Source organism: Pelophylax lessonae (assembly GCF_965119305.1).
Source record: "Pelophylax lessonae genome assembly, chromosome: 6".
NCBI lineage: Eukaryota > Metazoa > Chordata > Amphibia > Anura > Ranidae > Pelophylax > Pelophylax lessonae.
In genome coordinates this window covers 311,471,612-311,498,365 of record NC_138773.1, presented here as the reverse complement: position 1 = coordinate 311,498,365, position 26,754 = coordinate 311,471,612, and the positions used below count along the sequence as shown (strand labels likewise).

Genomic DNA, 26,754 nt, shown 5'->3' with positions numbered 1-26,754 from the left:
CAGTGCTAAAAATATGCACTGTTACTGTAATAATAACACTGGCAGGGAAGGGGTTAACACAGTAAGTGATCAAGGGGTTAAATGTGAGCCTAGGGGGGTGTTTCTAACTGTATGGGAGCGTGGCTTGTGAAATGATCACAGAGACCTGTGATCCTAAATAGAAGGATCACAGGCACTCTGTTGATCATTCCAGAGAGAAGGATGGTCAGCTCTTCAATCTGCAGCTGCTGAAGTTTTCTGTAAAATGCAATATGGCTACCTGGAGGTGTTCTGTACACAGATGGTGTAACAGATAAACCGGCACCCTGACTGGGTTCCTCAGTTGACGGATGCTCCTAGTGCTTCCCGAGGGCTCCAAGCACTCCACCCAACACCATAAACCACCTCAGACCCCACAAACTGCCGCAGCTTGGTTGGGGTCTCGCCGTCCCCTACCCACCCTGGACCTACGACAAGGCTCCAGGTTCCCGTGGGTGAACTTCTCTTTCCCCAGAGAGTGAAGCAAGAACAAGAGCTTAGTGATTATCCAAGGGGGTATGAAGAGCATAGCAATCCCTTGTAGCAGCTTCCCTCAATAAGAGACAGGACTCTTGATTGAGGGTGAAGCCAAACTCAATTTTATTGAAGAAGAAACAGACTTTTATACAGTTTTCCCCCACAAGGTTACCGCCCAGGTGGACCTTGTTGAAAACAGGCCCTGACATTCACAATCCAATGAAAACAGAGTTTTACACTCCCATACAGTGATATACACTGTGGGACAATCTCCCCTCCCCCTTAGCAGCCAATCCACATACATCCCATAATAAGCTTATCCTAAGGCAGACAGAACAATCTGAGGTCATTAACATTTAACAATGAGACCAGCACAATCCACATTCCCTCCCAATACACAAACAATAGGGAAGTCTGCCAATGACAGTCTGCGTGTCTCTCTCACAGACAAGCACATGGAATACACCGTGTGAGGAGGTATTAAATCTTCATATTTCTATATGAAGATATGGTTGACAAATATTACTGTCCCACTTGAAGCAATTCAAACCATTAATTATCTGTCTTTCACTCATAGTGATGGTTAGTACCATCACAGATGGTATACAGAGAGCCCCCTCTCCCCGTAATGCCATTTCCTGCTTGTGTGATTGGCTCACTGATTGTACCAGAAGTCTGCACTAACATACAAGTTATTCCCTTCAACAAAAATGTAATTTCTGGCAAGATACTCCCAAAGGCAAATAACATCTAAAGGGACGCAGACTCTGCCACTTTCCTTTATTAGAGCCCTGCAAGTGCAGCAGCTGACTGATAATTATAAAGTTCACATTCATATTCACTGTGCCGTTGTACACAGAGAAAACAAACAGCTTTTTTTTAAGAAAAACTAAAAAAGGTAGGAATCTGCAATAAAGTTTGTTAACCACTTGCCGACCGCCCGCTGCAAATTTACTGCTCGGCTGCGCAAAATGATGTAGGGGTACGTCGGTCGCGGGAGTGGTGCCCCGCGATTGTCTGAAAATTCTTTGTCATGAATTACTTTTTCATTTGAAAAATAAAATTTGTATACAATATATATATATATATATACACGTTGTTGAGAAAATGTAATTTTGTCCTGACCTCCTTGTGATCACGGGTAAGGTGGGCCAGCTCCTCCCGCAGTGCTTCCACCTCAGACTCCAGCTTCATCCGTTGGAAATTCGTGTCATCGATCATCTTGCGGAGGCCCTGTGTGTCCTTCTGCACCCCGTCACATATGGCTTGTTCTGCTTCCAACCTGCAAACAGATGGCATTGGTATATTGAAGTACAAGGGAGGGTTATAGTGAACTGTATATGACTGGAGGGGGGTAAATATCAGATTTGACCACAAGGTGGCGCTGAGACTGACATCCATATATCAGAAAGGACATAGGTATGCGCAGACTATTGCATTAGGGTGTGCACTCCAAAGGATAGATTCGATTAGATTAGATTGGATTTGATTAGGACAGATAGACAAGATTAAATTAAGTTAGGATAGGTAGAAAAAATTAGGTTAGATTAGATCAGTGTAGATAGTTAGGATTAGATTAGATTAGGATAGATAGATTCGATTACGATAGGTAGATAAGATTATATTGGATTAGGATAGATAGACTGACATCCATATATCAGAAAGGACATAGGTGTGCGCAGCCTATTGCATTAGGGTGTGTACCCCAAAGGATAGATAGATTAGATTAGGATAGATAGATAGATTAGATTAGATTAGGATAGATAGATTAGATTAGGATAGATAGATAGATAGATAGATAGATAGATAGATAGATAGATAGATAGATAGATAGATAGATAGATAGATAGATAGATAGATAGATAGATAGATAGATAGATAGATAGATAGATAGATAGATAGATAGATAGATAGATAGATTATGTTTGATTCGACTAGGATAGATAGTTAAGATTGGATTAGATTAGGATAGGTAGATAAGAATAGTTTAGATTAGATAGATTAGATTAGGATAGATAGATTAGATTAGATTAGGATAGGTAGAATAGATTACATTAGGATAGATAGATTCAATTAGGATAGATAGATAGATAGATAGATAGATAGATAGATAGATAGATAGATAGATAGATAGATAGATAGATAGATAGATAGATAGATAGATAGATAGATAGATAGATAGATAGATAGATAGATAGATAGATTAGATTTGATCAGGATAGATAGTTAAGATTACATTAGATCAGGATAGATATATTAGATTAGGATAGATAGATTAGGATAGATCAGGTAGATTTATTTAGATTAGGTTTAAATAGGATAGATAGATTAGGATAGGTAGATAAGATTAGATTAGATTAGGATAGATAGATTAGGATAGATAGATTAGATTAGGTTAGGTTAGAATAGGATAGATAGATTAGGATAGGTAGATAAGATTAGATTAGATTAGGATAGATAGGTTAGATTAGGACAGATAGATAGATTTGATTAGATTAGGTTAAAATAGGATAGATAGATTAGTATAGGTAGATAAGATTAGATTAGATTAGATTGGATTAGGATAGATAGATAGATTTGATTAGATTAGGTTAGAATAGGATAGATAGATTAGGATAGGTAGATAAGATAAGATTAGAGATAGATAGATAGATAGATAGATAGATAGATAGATAGATAGATAGATAGATAGATAGATAGATAGATAGATAGATAGATAGATAGATAGAGTCGGTAGAACAGAGGATGGTGTCAGTAGAGCAGTGAACATGTCAATAGGGTAGAGGTTGGTGTCAGTAGGACAGAGGTTGGTGTCAGTAGGACAGTGTACGGTGTCAGTAGTTTATTTTTATTATTTTATTTTTGAATTATTTTTTACAATATTTTTTTTACAATTTTTTTAGAAGCCCCATTAGGGGGGCTTTGGTGAAATATCAGGGGTCTAAACACACCCCTGATATCTCCTGTTTGAGACAAAGAAAGGGACTGAGGACTCCCCAGTCTTTCTCTGCAGCCTCAGCTGCACTGGACAGTGAATGAATGGGAAGTGCTCTGTGCTGTGCAGCTTCCTGTTCATTCACAAACTGTAGCATAGTAAGCGGCAGGGAGGAATTTGCACCACTCTGGGTGATTAGGGTGTTCCCAGGCACATCCGGCACACCCTGTGCTCGCCCAGGCACATCTGGCTTACCCTGTGCTCGCCCAGGCACATCCAGCACACCCTGTGCTCGCCCAGGCACATCCGGCACACCCTGTGCTCGCCCAGGCACATCCGGCACACCCTGTGCTCGCCCAGGCACATCCGGCACACCCTGTGCTCACCCAGGCACATCTGGCACACCCTGTGCTCACCCCTATGAGAAAGGACCCGCATTAGGAAAAGGGACAGCACCCTATTACTTTGAAATGGGGTCATAAACAAGCAAAAGGATTTACCTTCAAATTGGGGAGGGGAGTATATTTTGGAGAGTTAAATATTACCCACTTTACTTTGAAGTCATCCGCTGCCAACCTGGCATTGTCAATCTGCAAGAGGAGCTTAGCATTGTCCATGTTCAGATCTTCTACCTACAAATAGAAAAGCAGTGAATAAAGAGCACCCGTCACCACTGTGCTTACACAAGAATTGTAATAGTCACTCATAAATTATTGGGAAGATTTATTTTGTAAATGTTTTAATTTTGCCCACTTAGTTTCCTTACTTTAGGATGACTGTAGGACTGAGAGATCCTCTGAGGTAGGACAGTTCTACCTTGCCAACTGCTTGAAATTAATGCTGTCTCCTGACTCCTGAGTGTACATAACTATGTACAATAACAGAGGCTGCTAGTAAAGAGTATATTGTTGTAACCACTCAGGAACTGGGACACAGCTTGCGTTAAAAGCATGGGCTGTCAGACAATTGGTAGGGCAATACATGGCTGCCCTCAGGGTCAGCTTGTCAACTTACAGCCACCCTTGAGAAAGTAATGAAAGCTGAGGTCTTTTTTAATATCTTTTTTTGAAAATTCCATGATTGGCTCTAATGGCTGTACATCAAGCAACCCATCCACCGTTCCAGCTACCACCAAGCTAAGTGCTCTTGGAGCATGCATTGTTCTTTTACAACCCCATTGCCTTATCCAAAGGTCTATTTGTAACACCTCACTGGATTCCCAGGAAATATGGAATGTGTGGATTCTGGTTACCCAGGGCAAAAGGAGACACCCAAAGTAGTCATTGGTGACTTCAGCAACAAACACAAAAATGTTACAGCGACCTAGTAAGTTACCTACAGCTGCCTTTCATGTTCATTATCCATTCCTCCACTGAGTATAAGCTTCCTTCACAGTTTGTTTGGACCAGCCTTTCTCAACCAGGGTTCTGTGGAACTCTAGGAATCTTTCAATGGTTGCGAAGGGTTTTAGCAAAGAGCAATAAGATATTTAACTACTGACACCAATAATATTTTTAGCTATGTGTATGAGAGCATTCCTCCCACTGACCACCAATCTAAGGGACATTCTTCCAACTGACCACCAATCTAAGGGACATTCTTCCAACTGACCACCGATCTAAGGGACATTCTTCCAACTGACCACAAATGTAAGGGACATTCCTCCAACTGATCACCGATCTAAGGGACATTCTTCCAACTGACCACCAATCTAAGGGACATTCTTCCAACTGACCACAAATGTAAGGGACATTCCTCCAACTGACCACCGATCTAAGGGACATTCTTCCAACTGACCACCAATCTAAGGGACATTCTTCCAACTGACCACCAATCTAAGGGACATTCTTCCAACTGACCAAAAATGTAAGGGACATTCCTCCTACTGACCACCAATCTAAGGGACATCCTTTAGAGTAGCCACCAATGTAAGGGGTATTCTTCGCACTGACCACCAATGTAAGGAACATTTTCCCCACAGACATCCACTGTAAGGACCATTCTTCCCACTGGTGTAAAGGATATTCTTTCTAGTAGCCACCAATGTAAACGGCATCCTTTCCACTGTTCATCAATGTAGGGCGCATTCTTCCCACTGACCATCAATGTAAGGGACACCCTTTCTAGTAGCCAACTATGTAAGGAACATTCTTCCCAATTTTGTTTATTAAAAGTCTTGCAATCAATAAGCATAAAATCAATATACATAAATAAATATATACATATTTACATGAAAAGGGGGGAAAAAAAATACATAGCAAATTCTGCTCTCAAATAAAGACTGCCTTTACAGCAAAAACAAAACTCACATCATGAAACACATCATTACCAGGAAAAATAATCTTAATAAGACTCACACCACCACACCAGACATCAAACCTGCGAGGTCAAGAAACAAAACCACCCCCATTATGCATGCAGCCCTTCTTCAAAAATGAAGATATTAACTAACAAAAGCTAAGGGCGTGAAAGAAATAGCATAGGAAAAAAGCTTTTCACCCAGAGATGGACAGTTCACCAAAAGCAGGTCTGATATTCCTCCATGCCCTTATCCAGACCGCTCGAGGCTCCCTGCCCTTCTCAAGACCCCGAATCTTCCCAACCTCACCCAGAATATCGTACACCACCACCTCGACAGGGAGGACTTTCTTCCGCAGGGTAATCTGGCACCGCGCATTCCACGTGAAGTAACGGACAACTATACTAACTAGAAAAAGTGTATCCAAATCAAAATCCCAGCGAGTCGGGAATGCCCTGTACACCCACTCCGCATAACTCATGCGATAGAGAAAGGGGATGCCTAGAGCCCTCCCCACCCTTTTATACACCTCTATGTTAAAGAGACACTGGAGCAAAAAGTGGTCCATAGACTCCACTTTACCAACACACTCCGCTCTAGGACAATCCCGATCATCCACAGGGCGATGCTTCAGGTTCCCTCTCACATAGAGCCTTCCATGGAAAGCGAGCCAGGCTTGATCCCTAAACTTCAAAGGGATTCTTCCCAAGTAAATTAAACGCAACCCCTCCCTCATTACGGGGCCTGGGCAATCCCTTAAGATCAGCGACACACTGAAAGCAGAGCCCAAAGTCCTCTTCTACTCTCAAGTATTTTCAGACACGGGACAACATAAGCCGGAAGCTTGCCATGTCGGACTCTCAGACTTTTCACTGGCCCACCAGGAACATTCTTCCCACTGACCACCAATGTAAGGGACATCCTGTCTAGTAGCCACCAATGTAAAGGGTATTCTTCCCACTGACCATCAATGTAAGGAGCATTCTTCCCACTGGTGTAAGGGATATTCCTTCTAGTAGCCACCAATGCAAAGACCATCAATGTAAGGAGCATTCTTCCCACTAACCATCAATGTAAGGGGCATTCTTCACACTGACCACCAATGTAAGGAGCGTTCTTCCCACTGACCTCCAATGTAAGATACATTCTTTCTAGTAGCCACCATTGTAAGGAGCATTCTTCCCACGGACCACCAATGTAAGGGGCATTCTTCCCACTGACCACCAATGTAAGGAGCGTTCTTCCCACTGACCACCAATGTAAGATACATTCTTTATAGTAGCCACCAATGTAAGGGACATTCTTTCTAGTAGCCACCATTGTAAGGAGCATTCTTCCCACTGATCACCAATGTAAGGGACATTCTTCCCACTGACCACCAATGTAAGGGGCATTCTTCCCACTGACCACCAATGTAAGGGGCATTCTTCCCACTGACCACCAATAAAAGGAGCATTCTTTGCACAGCCCACCATGCTAATGTACTATGAGTGGTAACTATACTCATTTTGGCAGGGGTTCCCAGAGACCTGATTTGTAAAGATTCCTCAATGGTAAAATGGTTGGAAAAGGCTGGTTTAGACCTTACAAAGTAGCCAGGTAGGTTTTTGCCTTGCCAAGAGACGTGGGAAGACCTGGAGCTACACCACATTACAGAAGTGCTTTGTGTGGGTGTGGTATTTATTTTCAGGGAAAACATTGTGGCCGCCATGTCTGTGTTTACTCTACAGGAGAGATATTATAATTATAATACAAAAAATGCCAGCCAGTAGTGCAGTGGTTGGTGGCCCTTTAGGCCGTGCTCTGATCTTTTTCTGCTCTATCATTTTCCCCCCTCCTCCTGATGGCTAAGCATCCCAAGGGCCGTGTTGATGGAGTTTTTGACATTGGTTTGAAATTCTTCTGAGGTCAATCAACCTTCAAAGACAAAGTGGGAAGAGGGGGGCGGGACTAGGATGCCCCGATTACCAATAGCACTTGGAGCACGGTTTCATTCTTACCTGCCCAACTCTTTTATTTTTACTAATTTCTCTATTATTTAAGGGTCAACTCAATAAAAACTCTATTGTAGTGTTTGTTGGATGACCTTGCATTCCATTTTTGGAAGGTCAACCACCAGTTATCTCTGAAGGACTCCAGTGCCTCAATGCCTCAGTGCCACCTATCAATGCCTCAAGAATGCAGCATTGTAGACCTTTTTTTTCTGGAACTGGAAATGACTGCACTGGTGTTAACTATGCCATTGAAAACCATATAGACTTCTATCCATGTGTTATTGATGCAGAACAAAAAACGCACTGGACTGCATGTTGTGTAAACTGGCCCTACAAGATAATCTCCAGGCACAAAGAACTTTCCTTCAAATCTACCCCCCCCCCCCCCAATAGCTACAAAGCATAGAAATCCACTATGTGTGGTTGAAATACCTTTACAAACCTAGATATTACATTGTAAATATAACAGTGACATCATCACTGTGCTGTACATAGCCTGTGCAGAGCAGAGCAGAGCTGTGGAAGGGATCCTACAGGCTCCACCCGTAACAGGCTGTCTGCAGAAAACTACAGGAGGGGGCGGAGACAAGACCAGTCACCCTGCACAAGGAGAGAGAGCAAAACTTTGGGAGGGGCCAACAGACTCCACCCACTACAGGCTGCCTGCAGAAAACTATAGGAGGGGGCGGAGACAAGACCAGTCATCCTGCACAAGGAGAGACAACAAAACTGTGGGAGGGGCGCAACAGACTCCACCCACTACAGGTTGTCTGCAGAAAACTACAGGAGGGGGCGGAGACAAGACCAGTCACCCTGCACAAGGAGAGACAGCAAAACTGTGGGAGGGGCCCAACAGACTCCACCTACTACAGGCTGCCTGCAGAAAACTACCGGAGGGGGCGGAGACAAGACCAGTCACCCTGCACAAGGAGAGACAGCAAAACTGTGGGAGGGGCGCAACAGACTCCACCCACTACAGGCTCCCTGAAGAAAACTACAGGAGGGGGCGGAGACAAGACCAGTCACCCTGCACAAGGAGAGACAGCAAAACTGTGGGGGGGGGGCCCAACAGACTCCACCCACTACAGGTTGTCTGCAGAAAACTACAGGAGGGGGCGGAGACAAGACCAGTCACCCTCCACAAGGAGAGAGAGCAAAACTGTGGGAGGGGCGCAACAGACTCCACCTACTACAGGCTGCCTGCAGAAAACTACCGGAGGGGAAGGAGACAAGACCAGTCACCCTGCACAAGGAGAGACAGCAAAACTGTGGGAGGGGCCCAACAGACTCCACCCACTACAGGTTGTCTGCAGAAAACTGCAGGAGGGGGCGGAGACAAGACCAGTCACCCTACACAAGGAGAGAGAGCAGCAGAGAGCGACTTTATTACAGGAGGCCCCAAAAAACTAGCTAGAGCTGTTTCAAGATGGATAACTGCACTATGTGGAGGATAATACAAAGGATGCCAAGATCCATCTAACAATACACATACTGCTTGTATTTAGACAATATTTGTTTTGCCCGGTGCCCGGAGTTCAGCTTTAAGATCAGCTAAGGTGAGTTTGGGAGAATTGCTTTCTTTGCTTTCATCCCTCCTTTGAAGGCATTATGAGAGCACGGTGACAATCATGTGCATGGTATACCCACACCTCCCAACTTTCTGACATGGGAATGAGGGACACCTATTAGCAAAAGTATTTAGATATAGGACACACCCCATGCCACGCCCCCTTAAAGGAGAATCGTAAAAAAAAAAAAAAAAAGGTTTAGTTAAACCCACAAGTGATTTTCTACCACAACTATTCCTTTATAATGACTTCTGGAATTTACAAATGCAGCAATGTAAAATTTAGATGAGAGGTTTAGCACTGGGAAACACTTTTTTGAAAGATAAAAAGTGCATTTTATATACAACTCTATAGATCAGACCACAATGAGGGACAAATGAGAAGGGAAGAGGGACAGAGGGACTTTGTTCCAAATCAGGGACAGTTGGAAACTATGGGTAAACCCATCCCAAATGCATGTAATTAGCTTTAAACTAGATGTAGGGGACATTTATGGTATATGTTTTTCTTTCACATTACAATTTATAACAAGATAAAAAAAAATAAAATTAAGTTTCTTACAAAAATAAATAAATACAGTAAAACCTTGGATTGCGAGGATAATTAATTCCAGAAACCTGCTTATAATCCCAAGCACTCTTATATCAAAGCAAATTTCCCCATAAGAAATAATGGAAACTCAGATGATTCGTTCCACAACCATTTATTCATAAATCCTCCAGTTTATAGTCCATATAAAAAGATTATAGCAATGTGATTGGTTGTGTAACCATAAAATGTCCATCCACAAATGGCGCCTCCACAAGGGGATTAGAAGCAAAATCCAGCAGGAGCTACAGAGTATAAAAGAGAAGAGGGGCGCCTCTAAGTGTAGTAATATGGTTTCATTTAATGAAGGTTCAACATTTAGCAACTCACATGGTTGGTGATTAAATCAGGCACATCTAAGTATGGAGGCATCCGGGGTAAAGCTGTCCATAGACCGTCCTCCGCACCGCCGGCTCTCACCACTGTCAGTCTGCAGTCGTGACCGGGAAGACTACCCTGCAGTAGAGCGATCTGAAAGCAAGGGTTGAAGCTCTCATGGTGTGCAGTGTGGAAGGGATGACGTTGACGGCAGTGAGGAGGACGGTCTATGTGGACAGCCTTACCCTGGATGCCTGCATCCTTAGATGTGCCTGATTTATTCATCATCCATGTGAGCTGCTAAATGTTGAACCTTCATTAACCACTTAAGCCCCGGAAGATTTTACCCCCTTCCTGACCAGGGTTTTTTTTGCAATTCGGCACTGCGTGAATTTAACGGGCAATTGCGCAGTCGTGCGACGCTGTACCTAAGCGAATTTGATGTCCTTTTTTTCCCACAAACAGAGCTTTCTTTTGGTGGTATTTGATCACCTGTGCGATTTTTTTATCATGCGCTATAAACAAAAAAAGAGCGACAATTTTGCAAAAATAACAATATTTTTCATATTTTTTTATATGAAATTCCCCCCAAAAAAATGTAAAAATTAAAATTTTTTAACATTTTTGGCCAATTTGTTTTCTGCTACATATGTTTGGTAAAAAAAAAAAAATCACAATAAGCGTATTTTGATTGGTTTGCGCAAAAGTTATTGCGTCTACTAACAAAGGGAAAGATTTTTGTCATTTTTGTTGTTTTTTTTTAACGCGTAATGGCGGCGATCTGCATTTTTCTTGCGGGACTGCGACATTGCGGCGGACAGATCGGACCCTTGACTGACATTTTTGACACTTTTGGGGTTACCAACCAGTGACATTACTACAGTAATCAGAGCTATACATATGCACTGTTACTGTAAAAATGACACTGGCAGGGAATGGGGTTAACTTTATTGGGGAAGGAGGGATTAAGTGTGTCCCTAGGGGCGTGTTTCTAACTGTGATTGGACATGGCTACTGGTGTAAGAACAGAGATCAACGGTCCTACATAGTAGAACCGTCTGATCTCCATTTTTACACAGGGATGAATGACAGGCGGCTTTGTTTACATCAGCCACCTGCCTTTCTCCCTTCACGGCGAACGATCGCGAGTGACCGGCGGACATCGGGTCCGCCGGTCACACGCACTGACTTCTTAGGGAACGAGCCGGGGCGGGCACGTGCCTCAGCGGGCGCACGCTCGCCCGCTATTGGATCACAAGCCGGTGACAGGCTAGTGACGTATCGGTACGTCACTTTGCCTGGCTGGGGCTGACCGTTGCAGTATATGTACTTGCGGCGGTCGGCAAATGATTAATGAAGGTTCAACATTTAGCAACTCACATGGTTGGTGATTAAAACAGGCACATCTAAGTATGCCGGCATCCGGAGTAAAGCTGTCCATAGACCGCCCTCCGCACCGCCGGCTCTCACCACTGTCAGTCTGCAGTCGTGACCGGGAAGACTAACCTGCAGTAGAGCGATCTGAAAGCGAGGCTTGAAGCTCTCATGGTGTGCAGTGTGGAAGGGATGACGTTGACGGCAGTGAGGAGGACGGTCTATGTGGACAGCTTTACCCAAGATGCCGGCATACTTAGATGTGCCTCTGATTTATTCATCATCCATGTGAGTTGCTAAATAATGAACCTTCATTAAATGTAACCATATTGCTACACTTAGAGGCGCCTCTCTTCTCTTTTATACTCACGTCACATTTTGACGTGACGCTACTTGTATATCAAGACATCGCTTTTTTATCAAGTCAAAATTTATAAAAAAAAAATGAGCTTGTCTTGCAAAACGCTCTCAAACCAAGTTACTCTCAGTCCAAGGTTTTACTGTACATTGGAATGGTTAAATAGAATGGAATTGGCATTCCCCCTCCCTATCTTACCCAGAGCTGCCTCTGAGATCACTTCTTGCCACCATTGTGGTGCGAATCGCTTGTATTCATCCCAGAAAAGAAAAGCAAACAGACAACTGGACAAACCAGTTATTATAATAGAATGGATTCACCTGAACTTCCTCTGTCCCCTCTACCTGGATCCTGATACCATCTACGGTACAGAATATAAGAGGTAGTCCTTGTGCTAAGCTGAACTACAGGCGTAAAGTTTTTTTATTTAAAAATTGTGCTCAATAGCCACAAAAGATAAAAATTCACTCTGTCTACCAAACCCAGATATTACCTTGTAAAGGTAGCAGTGACATCAACATTGTGCTATACATAGTCTGTGCAGAGCAGAGCTGTGGGAGGGAACCAGCAGGCTCCACCTACTACAAGTTGCCTGCAGAAAACGACAGGAGGGGCGGAGACAAGACCAGTCACCCTGCACAAGGAGAGAGAGAGCAGAGCTGTGGGAGGGGCCCAGCAGACTCCACCCACTACAGTTTGCTTGCAGAAAATGACAGAAAGGGGCGGAGACAAGACCAGTCACCCTGCACAAGGAGAGAGAGAGCAGAGCTGTGGGAGGGGCCCAGCAGACTCCACCCACTACAGTTTGCTTGCAGAAAACGGCAGAAAGGGGCGGAGACAAGACCAGTCACCCTGCACAAGGAGAGAGAGAGCAGAGCTGTGGGAGGGGCCCAGCAGACTCCACCCACTACAGTTTGCTTGCAGAAAACGACAGAAAGGGGCGGAGACAAGACCAGTCACCCTGCACAAGGAGAGAGAGAGCAGAGCTGTGGGAGGGGCCCAGCAGACTCCACCCACTACAGTTTGCTTGCAGAAAACGACAGAAAGGGGCGGAGACAAGACCAGTCACCCTGCACAAGGAGAGAGCGCAGAGCTGTGGAAGGGGCCCAGTAGACTCCACCCACTACAGGTTTCCGGCAGAAAATGACAGGAGGGGGCAGAGACGAGACCAGTCACCCTGCACAAGGAGTGCAAGAGGCCCAGTAGACTCCACCCACTACAGTTTGCTTGCAGAAAAAGACAGAAAGGGGCGGAGACGAGACCAGTCACCCTGCACAAGGAGAGAGAGCAGAGCTGTGGGAGGGAACCAGCAGGCTCCACTTCAACAAATTGCCTGCAGAAAACGACAGGAGTGGGCGGAGACGAGACCAGTCACCCTGCACAAGGAGAGAGCGCAGAGCTGTGGGAGGGGCCCAGCAGACTCCACCCACTACAGGTTGCCTGGAGAAAATGACAGGAGGGGGCGGAGATGAGACCAGTCACCCTGCACAAGGAGTGTGAGGGGCCCAGCAGACTCCACCCACTACAGGTTGCCTATAGAAAACTACAGGAGTGGGCGGAGACGAGACCAGTCACCCTGCACAAGGAGAGAGAGCAGAGCTGTGGGAGGGGCCCAGCAGACACCACCCACTACAGGTTGCCTGCAGAAAATGACAGGAGGGGGCGGAGATGAGACCAGTCATCCTGCACAAGGAATGCAAGGGGCCCAGCAGACTCCACCCACTACAGGTTGCCTACAGAAAACTACAGGAGTGGGCGGAGACTAGATCAGTCACCCTGCACAAGGAGAGAGAGCAGAGCTGTGGGAGGGGCCCAGCAGACTCCACCCACTACCAGTTGCCTGCAGAAAACTACAGGAGTAAACTGTGTTTACTATGCTTCAGTTCGTGAATGAACAGAAAGCCACTCAGCACAGAGGACTTCCCATTCACTCACTGTCTCATGCAGATGAGGCTGCAGAGAAAGGCATGTGTGTTTGAATTTTGGGGTGCACACCCTAATGCAGTAGACTGCGCACACCTATGCAGGGTAGATTCAGGTAGTTATATTACTTCTTATTAAAAATACATTCAATGATGTATTCATGATTAATTAATTTATTTTATATCCGCCTAGAGTTCAGCTTTAATCTCTATTTATTTTTCACTTTTTCGCCATCCACCCTTAAAAATCCCTATGCAACTTTCACATCTGGAAACTAACTCCAGGCTATCCTCACTTCCCCTTGTCCTGACAAGACCTGGGCCTGGTAATTTACAGCTTGGTCACCAAGCACTGCACTGCCAAAAGCAGGGGGTTATGTGTGTTACCCAATACTAAGAAGTACTGAGCTTTTCTGGTGCTCTGGGGTGAGTTGGGATGGTGGGGACAAAGCCTAATTCTGCCATTTTTTTACATTTTGGATAGAGTAGATTAGACCTAAACTTTACTTTCAGGATTATATCAGCCACACAGCAATAAACATCTTCTCTAAGGAGTGGATCAATGGCACTGGAGGATAGGTGATCAATTTTAATTAAAATTTATAACACTATTGTGTTGATGAGGTCCCTGTAGAGCAGAGGTCCCCAAACTGTGGCCCTTTGCTTTCCATTATTCAGCACTTGGGGCACTATTCCTCCTACTGACACCAACAATGGGGCACTATTCATCCCACTGACACCAATGATGGGGCACTATTCCTCCCACTGACACCAATGATGGGATGCTATGCCTATCACTGACACCAATGATGGGATGCTATTCCTCCCACTGACACCAATGATAGGGCACTATTCTTCCCGCTGACACCAATAATAGGGCACTATTCCTCCCACTGACACCAATGATGGGGCACTATTCCTCCCACTGACACCAATGATGGGGCCCTATTCATCCCACTGACACCAATGATGGGGCACTATTCCTTCCACTGACACCAATAATGGGAAACTATTCCTCCCACTGACACCAATAATGGGGTACTATTCCTCCCACTGACACCAATGACGGGGCACTATTGATCTTTTATTGAAAAGAATCAAGCAACATATTTTATACAAAAGTAAAAAACAGAACTATAGTACAATATTCCAACAAAAAAAACAAAGGAATTCACATCCATGTGCAGAATATATACAATATATACATAATCCACTTCCAACATTCTTAGAAAACTATTTACATAAAGCAGCAGAGAGGGCCTAAGAGGCACAACCCATCACCTATGTATGCAGCCATTTATCAAAAACTGAGCATTAAGAAAAAATCTAGGGTGATAAGAGACAGAAAGCCACACCCGGGAAAGAGACTCCTGGCAGTCAGGGAGGCTTGAAACCCCTCCACGCCTTCAGCCAAGCCCTCTGACCCCACTTGTCTCTCTCAAGCGCCCGAATCTTCCCCACCTCATGCAGAATGTCACACACCACCACCTGAACAGGAAGGATTTTACGCCGAAGGGTGACCTGACACCGTGCGTTCCATGTGTAATAACGGACTACTAAACTAACTAAAAAAAGTGTAACCAAACAAAAGCCCCCACCAGTATTGAATGCTCCGTACACCCACTCAGCATAACCCAGCCTGGAGAGGAAAGGAACACCGAGGGCCCGCCCAACCTGTTTGTATACCTCTATGTTAAAAGGGCAACGAAGCAGAAAATGGTCCATAGTCTCCTCCTCACCTGCACATTCCTCCCGAGGACAACCACGATCCATCCCACTGCGGAATTTCAAATTGCCCCGAACATAGAGCCTCCCGTGGAAGCACAACCAGGCCAGATCCCTGAATTTAAGGGGGACTCTAGCCAAATTAATCAATCTTAACCCTTCCCTCAAAATTGGGCCTGGGCAATCCCTTAAGGCCAGTGGGTCATGAAAGACTTCACTCAAGACTCGGCTCATAAGGACTTTCCTCGGAGCGGATCTGAGATCTTCAGCCGACAGTCGCCACTGCCGCAGCAACTTCAGACACGGAGCGACATAGGCTGGGAGCTGACCACGATGACCCCTGAGATTCTTCACTTGGCCACCTTCTTCCCAAAGTCGCAGAAAAGGCCTAAACCAAGATCTAAACATGCCTGCCCATCCAGGAGGTTCCACTGCAAGCATACTACCAATGTTAAACTTGAGAAATAGCAGTGAAAAGAAAAGAACGGGGTTGACCATACCTAAGCCACCCTCCCTCCTGGATAGATAGGTGACATTCCTCTTGATGGGGTTCAGTCTGTTCCCCCACAGCATCTGGAAGAACACACTATAGAGCCTAGCATAGAGAGACACTGGCAAGATGCAGACAGGGCTGACATACAAGAAGATCGGTATCAGGTAAGTCTTAATCAGATCAACCCTTTCCCTCAGAGATAACTTCCATCTCTTCCAGCTGACCACCTTAGTATTGGCAACTTCCAGCCTGCCCTCCCAGTTTTTGAGGCCATAATCGCCAGGTCCAAATTCAATGCCTAATATCTTAATTTTTTCCTGGGGCACTGGAAAAGTGTCCGGGAGATTAAACCCCTCACCTTCCTTTCCCATCCAAAAAACTTCACTCTTTTCCTGATTGATCTTGGAGCCTGATGCTTCAGAGTACCGTGATGTCAGAGAGACCACCTCCTCCGCTTCATCTGTCCCAGTGACAATCACTGACACATCATCCGCATAGGCAACAACCCTCAAAGGCGGCTCACCCGGGATTCCCACTGGTACCCCACACAACATGCTGCTCTCTAGCCTCCTGATGAAGGGGTCGATTGCAAACACATAGAGCAGGGGACTCAGCGGACAACCCTGGCGCACCCCAGAACCAACCTCAAAGGACTGTCCAACCCAACCATTAACAAGAGGGAAGCTTTCTGCCCCCTTATACAAAACTTTTAACCAATCGACAAAACCACCCGGCAGACCGTACTTACTAAAGAGCAACCACAGGTACTCATGGTTGACACGATCGAAAGCCTTTGCCTGATCCAATGCCAGTAGATACTTTCCCCAGCCTGCAGCCCTGCACTGCTCCAAGGCCTCCCGGACAGCTAAAACCGCTGTGAAGGTGCTCCTACCCTGGATCGAACAGTGCTGATGGCGAGAAAGCAAAGACTCTGCTACTGCCGATAGGCGCCAGAAAAGTATCTTCGCCAGCACCTTTCTATCGACATTGAGAAGGCTGATGGGGCGCCAATTCTCAATCATCGAAGGATCTTTACCTTTTGAAAGAAGAATCACAGCTGAGTGTCTCATGGAAGGGGGAAGCACCCCCTCAGCAAGACAACTGTTAAAAATCTCTACCAAATGTGGGGCCAGAATAGACTTAAAGGCTTTGTAAAACTCAGCCGTCAGACCATCCGGTCCAGGTGACTTCTTGATGGCAAGCTGTTCAATTGCCCTCGTCACCTCTTCAACTGTGATCTCTTCTGTCAAATTCATCAAAGGGACATCTCCACCATTTAGACCTGGAATAGAGTCCAAAAAGCTTTCCATCTTGTCTCGGTCAAGCTCCTTCCTCCCAAGAAGTTCAGCATAAAAAGACCTCACGACCTCCAGGATCCCTGACCTGGACTTTGTCAAGGAACCTGTACTATCCTTAAGGCCAACGACCATCTTAACAGCTACACCCTGTTTGCAGTTCTGGTAAGGGTCAGGCGAGTGGTATTTCCCATAGTCCCGCTCCAGAACCAAAGAGGTATGCCGGTCATATTGACACTTCCTGAGGAGGATTTTCACTTCAGAGATTGCCCCAGGATCTCCTCCTCTCGAGACAAGAATATCCAGCTTCCTCCGCAAACGTTGGTAGGTCATGTATCTATTAAACTGTTTTTTATTGGCTAGGCCCCTGAAGAATCCAGCAATCCTCTTTTTGGTCAGCTCCCACCACTCAGCCTTGCTGCTACAAAAGTCCAGGATGGTCACCTGTGCCTGAAAGAATTCCTCAAAGGATTGTCTAACATGTTCTTCCTCAAGGAGAGTCGAATTTAATCTCCAGATGCCTTTGCCCCTCTGAGGGAAATCTGAAGCATTCAAGACCACAGATAGCATACAGTGATCAGAGAACTCCACCGCCTGCACCACTGGGGGTGAGAAAGCAGAGGCCTCCTTCAAAAAAAACCTATCTATCCTACTCTGACTATTACCTCGATGAAAGGTGAACCCTGTGTCATCCGGGAGGTGCTTAATGTGCACATCCACAAGACCAGCATCCCTAACCATACTATTTAAAAAAACGCTATCATATCCCAGCCGGTCATTGAAGTCCTTCCTGTCCTTGGTCCTAGTCACAGTATTAAAGTCACCTCCAAAAACCACTTGCCGGGATGTAAAAAGAAATGGCTTGATCCTTGTAAAAAGGCATTTCCTGTCCCACTTTGTGTGCGGCCCATAGATATTAATTAGGCGCAGGTCCTGCCCTCCCACAAGAACGTCTAAGACCATACATCTCCCAATCTCCACCTCAATAACCCGCCGGACAGTTACCATGCCGGTTTTAAACAACACCGCCACCCCGCCGTAAGGCTCGGCCGCAAGAGACCAGTAAGATGGACCATACCTCCACTCTCTCTTGGCCATATGAATATCTGCCAAGGAGGTGAGCCTAGTCTCCTGCAAAAATAAAATTTCAGCATCTAATTGGCTGAACAAAAATAAGGCCATAGAACGAGCTCTTACCGACTTAATGCTGGCGACATTTATTGTCACCACTTTTAACGGAGGGGGAACCGCCATTTGGGTTATTGGGTGGATTGCTTCTTAGCTCCCCTCTGCTGCTCATCACCAGAAGCCTCTCTCTTTCTTGAAGCCTCCTCCAACTCCATTTCAATTTCTGAATTCTGCTCAGAAGAATCCCCAGATGAGGAGATATCCCAAGCAGAAGCCCTAGAACGGTTGGAGACAGTCACTGAGGCATCCTGTCCCTGTTCCGTCCTCACCGTCTGTCTCTTCCGCCTCACAACCTTCCTTCTCTCCTCCAGGTACTGAAGGTCAGATTCAGAGATGCTTTCATCTCTTGTTTTCTTCTTCTTCTTTGAAGTCTTCACAGAAGACTTCTTTACAGAGGAAGCCGCAGCAGCACCCTTTTTGGTACCCTCTACCACTCCTGGTGGGTGGGGGGCTTCTTTAAGGTCACACTTAGGAAGGGAAGACTGATCGGGAATAACTGACTCAGGGGGCACAGACTTGGCAGATTCTGACACAAGAGGAGCCGGTACAGTAGGCTGGGGGGACACAGGGACAGACACAGAAGGAAAACTTACAGATACAGGAGGGGTGGGCACAGGGACTAGGGAGGGATCCTGCACAAGACCAGGGGGGTCAGTCACCGCAGAGGAGGGTGGTACAACAGGGGCCTCATCCTCCATCCTGTCCAGCCTTAACAGATCATCTATCACCTCTCTATCCATATTATGCCAGGCTTCAGGACATCGGCTGTAGGGGTGGCCAAGGCGCAGGCACAGGTTGCACCTTATCGCCTGGGTGCAGTCCCTGGCCACATGACCCTGTCCCCGACACACTGAACAGATCAGAGCTGAACAAGAGGAGCTAAAATGCCCCTTTTCTCCACAGCGGTGACACAGTTTTGGCTGACCGGGATAAAAAATGGTCATCCTATCCCTCCCTATAAAGGCAGAGGAGGGCAGGTGACGGACAACATTCCCATCCCTAGCCAACCTGACCGTTACCGACCAACCCCCGGTCCAGATGCCACGCTCATCATGAATTTTATCCGGCCTGGTCAAAACATCCCCATAATTTCTCAACCAGACCTCTAAGTCCCGAGCAGGAACACTCTCATTTGTAAGGACAATAGTAATTTTCTTCACTGTTGACCTTTGGGAAACTGCCACTGGCACCAGACCTTCCCATTCGGGTCTTGACCTGCACCGAGCCATATATCGTTCCCAGAACAAGTCAAGACCCTCTGGTCTGGTGAAACTAACTGTGTATTCCCGGCTTCCAGCCACATGTATCAGGGCATATAGGTCATTAGCCCCAAAACCCATATCTAAGATCAGGTCCACCACCATACGCCTTGCTAGAGGGACTGCACCACCTTCCCATTTAAGGAGGACTACGTTCCGCCTTGGACCCCCAGCAGAAGCCATAGATCCAATACCAGATCCAATGGTGCTCATAGTGGCAGCCCGCGAGGGAAAACCCTGATTAGAAGCAGAGCTCCTCCTTGATTGTAACCCTGGCTTGGTGATATTGCCAGGAGCACAGCTTACCACCTGTGCAAATGTAGGCTTATTAGGGCCAAGACCCCACACTGATGTCACATTATCAGGTACACTACTATTATTATTTTTACCAGCTTGGCCTAAACAAGCAGCATTATCAGTTCCACATATAATGGTGGGATCCACCATGCCTGCAATGTTATTAGGGATAACTGTTTCTGATGCAGTACCAGATGTTTCCTGCTGCTGCGCTGTAGAGTCCTGTTCAACAGTGACTGAAATAGTTTTAAGCTCAGCAGAAGGGGGGTTAATCGGCTCTTCTGGGTTTTGTGGTTCTTCAGCAGAAATGTCATTTTTTAAACACAACTTTTCCTGTTTAGAGACATCAGCAGCAGGCACAACATTGCTGAGCATAGGGGAATCACCCGGAGTGTCATTAGGAAACCCATCATTAGGCAAGGTGCTAAAAGGCACAAAAACTGTTTTATCTGTAAGCTGGGGCTTTATATACTTTACTTTATCAGGCACACTCTCAGGTAAGTCCTCCACATCACCAAACACCAGCTGATCTTCCTGCATTGGAGACTCCATTACCTGTATAACTTTCAACATGCCTCCTGAGCCCTGAGATGGCAATGGGCTGCTTACCTCACCTTGAGGGGGAAGGGGGTCAGAACCGGGGGTCTCCTCCTCCACCTCCATCTTTGCAAACCTCCGTTCATTGCAAAACTTCTCCCTGAAGGGACCATCCCTGCCTTCCATCATGGCCACGATAGTTTCTTGATGATCCACACGGACTTTCGCTAATTGGACCTCTGAATCCATTGATCCACGGTTCTTGCTGAACAAGCCTTCACGCTGCTTTCTCAGGCGCTTTAAATCCGCTCTAAGCTTGTAGAGCTTGTCTCTCTCCTTATTGAGGACTTTGATCCCGGCCACCACTCGCTCCCGAATGGATCCAGCATCTTCATCCTCACCAGGTGCAGAGAGATCACCAACCACGGGCTGCACAGGAGCAGGGGTGCCATCCATCAGCCCAGGGGATGTCTGAGAGCCTCCAGCAGGAGAGGCCCTGCTGGCCTCCATGGCTTCCCCAGAAGGGGGCCAGGAGAGCTGGGAGGGATTTCACCTCACACCCTCTTACACAGATCACCTGGAGCAGCTCCAGACACACAGCCAGAGAACCTTGCAGCAGCCACACCCGAAGCTTAATGATGGGACACTATTCCTCCCACTAACACCAATAATGGGGTACTATTCCTCCCACTGACACCAATGATAGAGCACTATTCCTCCCACTAACATCAATGATGGGGCACTATTCCTCCCACTGACACCAATGATGTGGCACTATTCCTCTCACTGACACCAATGATGTGGCACTATTCCTCCAACTGACACCAATGATGGGGCACTATTCCTCCCACTGACACCAGCGATGGGGCACTATTCCTCCCACTGACACCAATGATAGGGCACTATTCCTCCCACTGACACCAATGATGGGGCACTATTCCTCCCACTAAGACCACTGATGGGGCACTATTCCCCCTCTGACACCAATGATGGGGCACTATTCCTCCCACTAACACCAATGATGTGGCACTATTCCTCCCACTGACACCAATTATGGGGCACTATTCCTCCCACTGACACCAATGATGGGACACCATTCCATCCACTGACACCAATGATGGGGCACTATTCCCCCTCTGTCACCAATGATGGGGCACTTTTCCTCCCACTAACACCAATGATGTGGCATTATTCCTCCCACTAACATCAATGATGGGGCACTATTCCTCTCACTGACACCAATAATGGGGCACTATTATTGGTGTCAGTGAGAGGAATAGTGCCCCATTATTGGTGTCAGTGAGAGGAATAGTGCCCAATAATGGGGCACTATTCTTCCCACTGACACCAACGATGGGGCACTATTCCTCCCACTGACACCAATGACGGGGCACTATTCCTCCTACTTAAGATGTGGCATTGTACTCCCACTGACACCAGGATATTTTCTACTCCCACTAACCACAGTCCCCCCCCCCCCCCCCCACAGTCTTGATTATCCTTCATTTTTCATTTCCTAATAGTTCTCCCATGATATGAGTGCCCATTATTAAAGTTATAAATCTCTTAGTAGTACATGTTGTGAGCCAATGAGAGGTCCCCCGATGACCAGTCTGGTCTCTTGTGTCATCCAACCATTCTGAAGGGTCAAAGATCTCTTTAGGTAGAATTGATCTACCATTCCTCATTCATTTTTAAATCCTTGTGGATTACAGTAAAACCAAACTCTTGTGGATTATAGTAAAACCACACTCTCATGGGTAAGGGTAACCACCACACTCTCGTGGATTAGAGGAAGCTCACACTCTCATGGATTAGAGTAGGACCACACTCATGGATTAGAGTAGGACCACACTCATGGATTAGAGTAGGACCACACTCAAGTATTAGAGGAAGACCACACTCACGTATTAGAGGAAGACCACACTCAAGGATTAGAGGAAGACCACACTCAAGGATTAGAGGAAGACCACACTCAAGGATTAGAGGAAGACCACACTCAAGGATTAGTGGAAGACCACACTCAAGGATTAGAGGAAGACCACACTCAAGTATTAGAGGAAGACCTCACTCAAGGATTAGAGGAAGACCACACTCAAGGATTAGAGGAAGACCACACTCAAGTATTAGCGGAAGACCACACTCAAGGATTAGAGGAAGACCACACTCAAGTATTAGAGGAAGACCACACTCAAGGTGGATTAGAGGAAGACCACACTCAAGTATTAGAGGAAGACCACACTCAAGGATTAGAGGAAGACCACACTCAAGTATTAGAGGAAGACCACACTCAAGTATTAGAGGAAGACCACACTCAAGGTGGATTAGAGGAAGACCACACTCAAGGTGGATTAGAGGAAGACCACACTCAAGGATTAGAGGAAGACCACACTCAAGTATTAGAGGAAGACCACACTCAAGGTGGATTAGAGGAAGACCACACTCAAGGATTAGAGGAAGACCACACTCAAGTATTAGAGGAAGACCACACTCAAGGTGGATTAGAGGAAGTCCACACTCAAGGTGGATTAGAGGAAGTCCACACTCAAGGTGGATTAGAGGAAGTCCACACTCAAGGATTAGAGGAAGACCACACTCAAGGTGGATTAGAGGAAGATCACACTCAAGTATTAGAGGAAGATCACACTCAGGTATTAGAGGAAGACCACACTCAAGGATTAGAGCAAGACCACACTCAAGTATTAGAGGAAGACCACACTCAAGGATTAGAGGAAGACCACACTCAGGTATTAGAGGAAGACCACACTAAAGGATTAGAGGAATACCACACTCAAGTATTAGAGGAAGACCACACTCAAGTATTAGAGGAAGACCACACTCAAGTATTAGAGGAAGACCACACTCAAGTATTAGAGGAAGACCACACTCAAGGATTAGAGGAAGACCACACTATCATGGATTCAAATAAAACCACACGCTTGCAGGTTAAAGTAAAATATCTCATGGTTTAGAGAAAAACCCAACTCTTGTGGATTAGAGGAAGCTCACACTCTTCTGGATTAGAAGAAGATCAAACTATCATGGATTAGAGGAAGCTCACACTCTCATGGATTAGAGTAGGACCACTCTCATGGATTAGAGGAAGCTCACACTCTCATGGATTAGAGTAGGACCACACTCATGGATTAGAGTAGGACCACTCTCATGGATTAGAGTAGGACCACACTCTCATGGATTAGAGTAGGACCACACTCATGGATTAGAGTAGGACCACACTCATGGATTAAAGTAGGACCACACTCATGGATTAGAGTAGGACCACACTCATGGATTAGAGTAGGACCACACTCTCATGGATTAGAGTAGGACCACACTCTCATGGATTAGAGTAGGACCACACTCATGGATTAGAGGAAACTCACACTCTCATGGATTAGAGTAGGACCACACTCATGGATTAGAGTAGGACCACACTCATGGATTAGAGTAGGACCACACTCATGGATTAGAGGAAACTCACACTCTCATGGATTAGAGTAGGACCACACTCATGGATTAGAGTAGTACCACACTTACAAAGGCACACTAATAGTCGTGTGGCTTTCACAAAGGGACCTATATGGGTTGGAAAATGAAACCACATGAAGGTCTCACCCATCTGGCTCCCAAAGACAGCCTCTGTTGTCCCCTAGAGGTATTGGAGCTTGTCACCTGTGCCAGTTGGCTATAATGGTGGCATTTATCCATCGGCCCTGGATGAGAACAGAAGTGTTGGGGGACCCATTAACTTATGCTTCATTAACCCCTACGACTAAGCCCAATCAGGGTGAAATGCGTCAGTGGAGCATTCCCAAGATGCAGGGACTGTATCTGAAGCCTCTGTTAGCTGACCAGGGGATGTGTTTGATCTATGTGGTGTGTGCCCCCTAATTTTGCTATTGTGATTGTTCCATGGAGTTAGAAGTACTCCTAGGGGAGGATAATTTACAGAAGAACGAATGGAAGGCATTTTGGGTGTCGCTATTTTCTACATATTGTCAATCTGACATTTATGGCTTTGACCTACCTGTTTGCGGAGCTGGTGCAGTGGTGCCTGGTATGTGTCCCAGTCCCGGGCCACCGAGCTCTTCTGCGCCGACTGTTCATCGATCTCCTCTTGCAAATTGCGGTTCTCTTCCTCCAGCCCCCGGACGCGTTGGAGGTAGCCGGCCAGCCTCTCGTTGAGCTCCTGCATGGCTTCCTGGTGGTTGTTTTGTTGCAGAGAGTCCATGCTAGAGCGTATGGTGAGGAGAGAGGAATCCATGTTGGACCTTAGGGTGGGTAGGTCCATCCCAGAGCGCAAACCCTGAAGCCTGGACCCTGACAGCCTGTACTCTCCAGTCTGGCTGGAGGCACTGCTCCTCCAACTGGGGGCACCTGAAGACATTTGGAAAGACATGGCTGGCGTGTTCAGGTGTCTATGGACCGGTGATGAGCAGGGACAGGAGGATGCACACACAGGGACAGAGAGGGCAGGTGTGCCTGGATCTGTACGGACACTTGCAGCAGATGAAGCATGCAGGGCAGAGAGCTGTGACTGCCTGTGTTTGCATACCAGCAGCTGCTGTGTGTACATATACTGTCGTTGTAATGAGTGGGCGGGCCTGTCTCAGGGTATGACCCCGCCTCCATGTACAGGTGAGATGTGATGCTTTTTAGCCATCTCACACAACCTACTGTAGAGGAACTATAAATTCCAGCATGCCCTGTCCTCTCTCTGTTAGGAATAAAATGACCGAGCATAACCTGCCCTACATCTTTTGGGCAATTAAGGCTCCATTTACAAATGTGCGACTTGTCATGCGTCTTTGGACACTAAAGTCGCATGACAAGTTGCACCCCATGTTTTTCAATGACAGCCGTTCAAATATGTGTGAATTAAAGTCGCAGCGACCTATAAAAAGGTTCCTGAACTACTTTGGTCCTTATATGTGACTTGAGTGCCATGGACTGCAATGTAAACCTTCGAAAGTCGCATGAAAGTCGCACCTGAACGTCAGTGCCATCTTAAGAGCATTATAGGCCCCCGGGCAATGCAGTGCACTGGGGCCCCGCCTACACAATCACCCATGAGAATAAAAAATGCAAATTATTGATAAGGCGATATTTATTAGTACAGCAGTGCCAGGCTAATGACAGCTTCCAAGTTCGGGGGCTGGGTCCGGTGAACACACACACGGACAGGAGTCAGACCCGACTGTCCTGTGTGCGCCTGTTCCCGTGGAGGCGGACAGGCATTCCTGCAGTTGTGGGCTCCCCCTCTATAGCCCAAGTGGCCTGACAGCAGTGCAGGCCGACAGGCGCTTGCCACCTGCTAAGTTCGGCGGTGAGATGCACACGGGAATCGGGAATAATGCTCGGCTGGAGCTGGGTCGCTGGGCAGGTGGGGCCCCCCGGGCAAGTGGGGCCCCCGGGCGACTGCCCAGCATGCCCATTCGGTAAGATGGCCCTGCTGAACTTTATACATGCAACAGTTGTCCGTTATCATTGGTCAAACCCAAAGTCGCATCCAAGTCTCACCCATAAAAAGCTGCACTCCAAAGTCGCTACTTTGGAGTCGCACTAGTGTGAATGGAGCCCCACGAATCCTAGAATACCTGGCACTGCGGGGAACTGCAAGTCCCAGCGTTTCCTTCCATATCACTGTTAAAGAGAGAGGGTGGCTATGTTGGTTCTCTATGGTCCCTCTGTATGTAAGTACATTGCCACCCTCTCTTGCTCACTTCTGAGATGAACTATGGACTATGGGATGTGTAGTTTGCATTAAGTAGACCACAACGCACGTGCACTGCTCGTTCCAAACAAATGGAAGTGAGGGGGGAAAAGGAGAGGTTGAGGAGCTCAAAAAGGCAAAAAACACTTTCATGAAAATAGATGACAGGGTCATAAGTAGTGGATGTAAGTGACATAAAAGATTAGAACTACCACTATTTTATTCCATAGGGTGTCTGCTTTCAGAAAATATATCATGTGCATTTAGTCGTTCTCTAGTTGCAGCCATTTGAAAGCAGAAAAAAAGTAAAAGTCAGCGCCTACAAATACTGTAGCTGATGACTTTTACTATTAGGGCACTTATCTGTCCAGGGATCCAGCAGTGCCCTCACCTAAC

At 46.3% G+C, this 26,754-nt stretch overlaps 1 protein-coding gene across 1 annotated transcript in view; it reads right to left on the bottom strand.

The window, feature by feature from the left end:
• LOC309557510 (keratin, type I cytoskeletal 18-like) overlaps window positions 1-25,177 on the bottom strand; it is a 55,743-nt gene extending 30,566 nt beyond the window's left edge. The window contains exons 1-3 of the mRNA XM_082260254.1: window positions 24,673-25,177; window positions 3,980-4,062; window positions 1,621-1,777 (exon numbers count right to left, since the gene is read on the bottom strand). Coding sequence (XP_082116380.1) covers window positions 1,621-1,777; window positions 3,980-4,062; window positions 24,673-25,044 — 612 coding nt within the window. The 5' untranslated portion in view covers window positions 25,045-25,177. The remainder of the gene's footprint in view (window positions 1-1,620; window positions 1,778-3,979; window positions 4,063-24,672) is intronic.
• Between the last annotated feature and the right edge of the window lie 1,577 nt (window positions 25,178-26,754).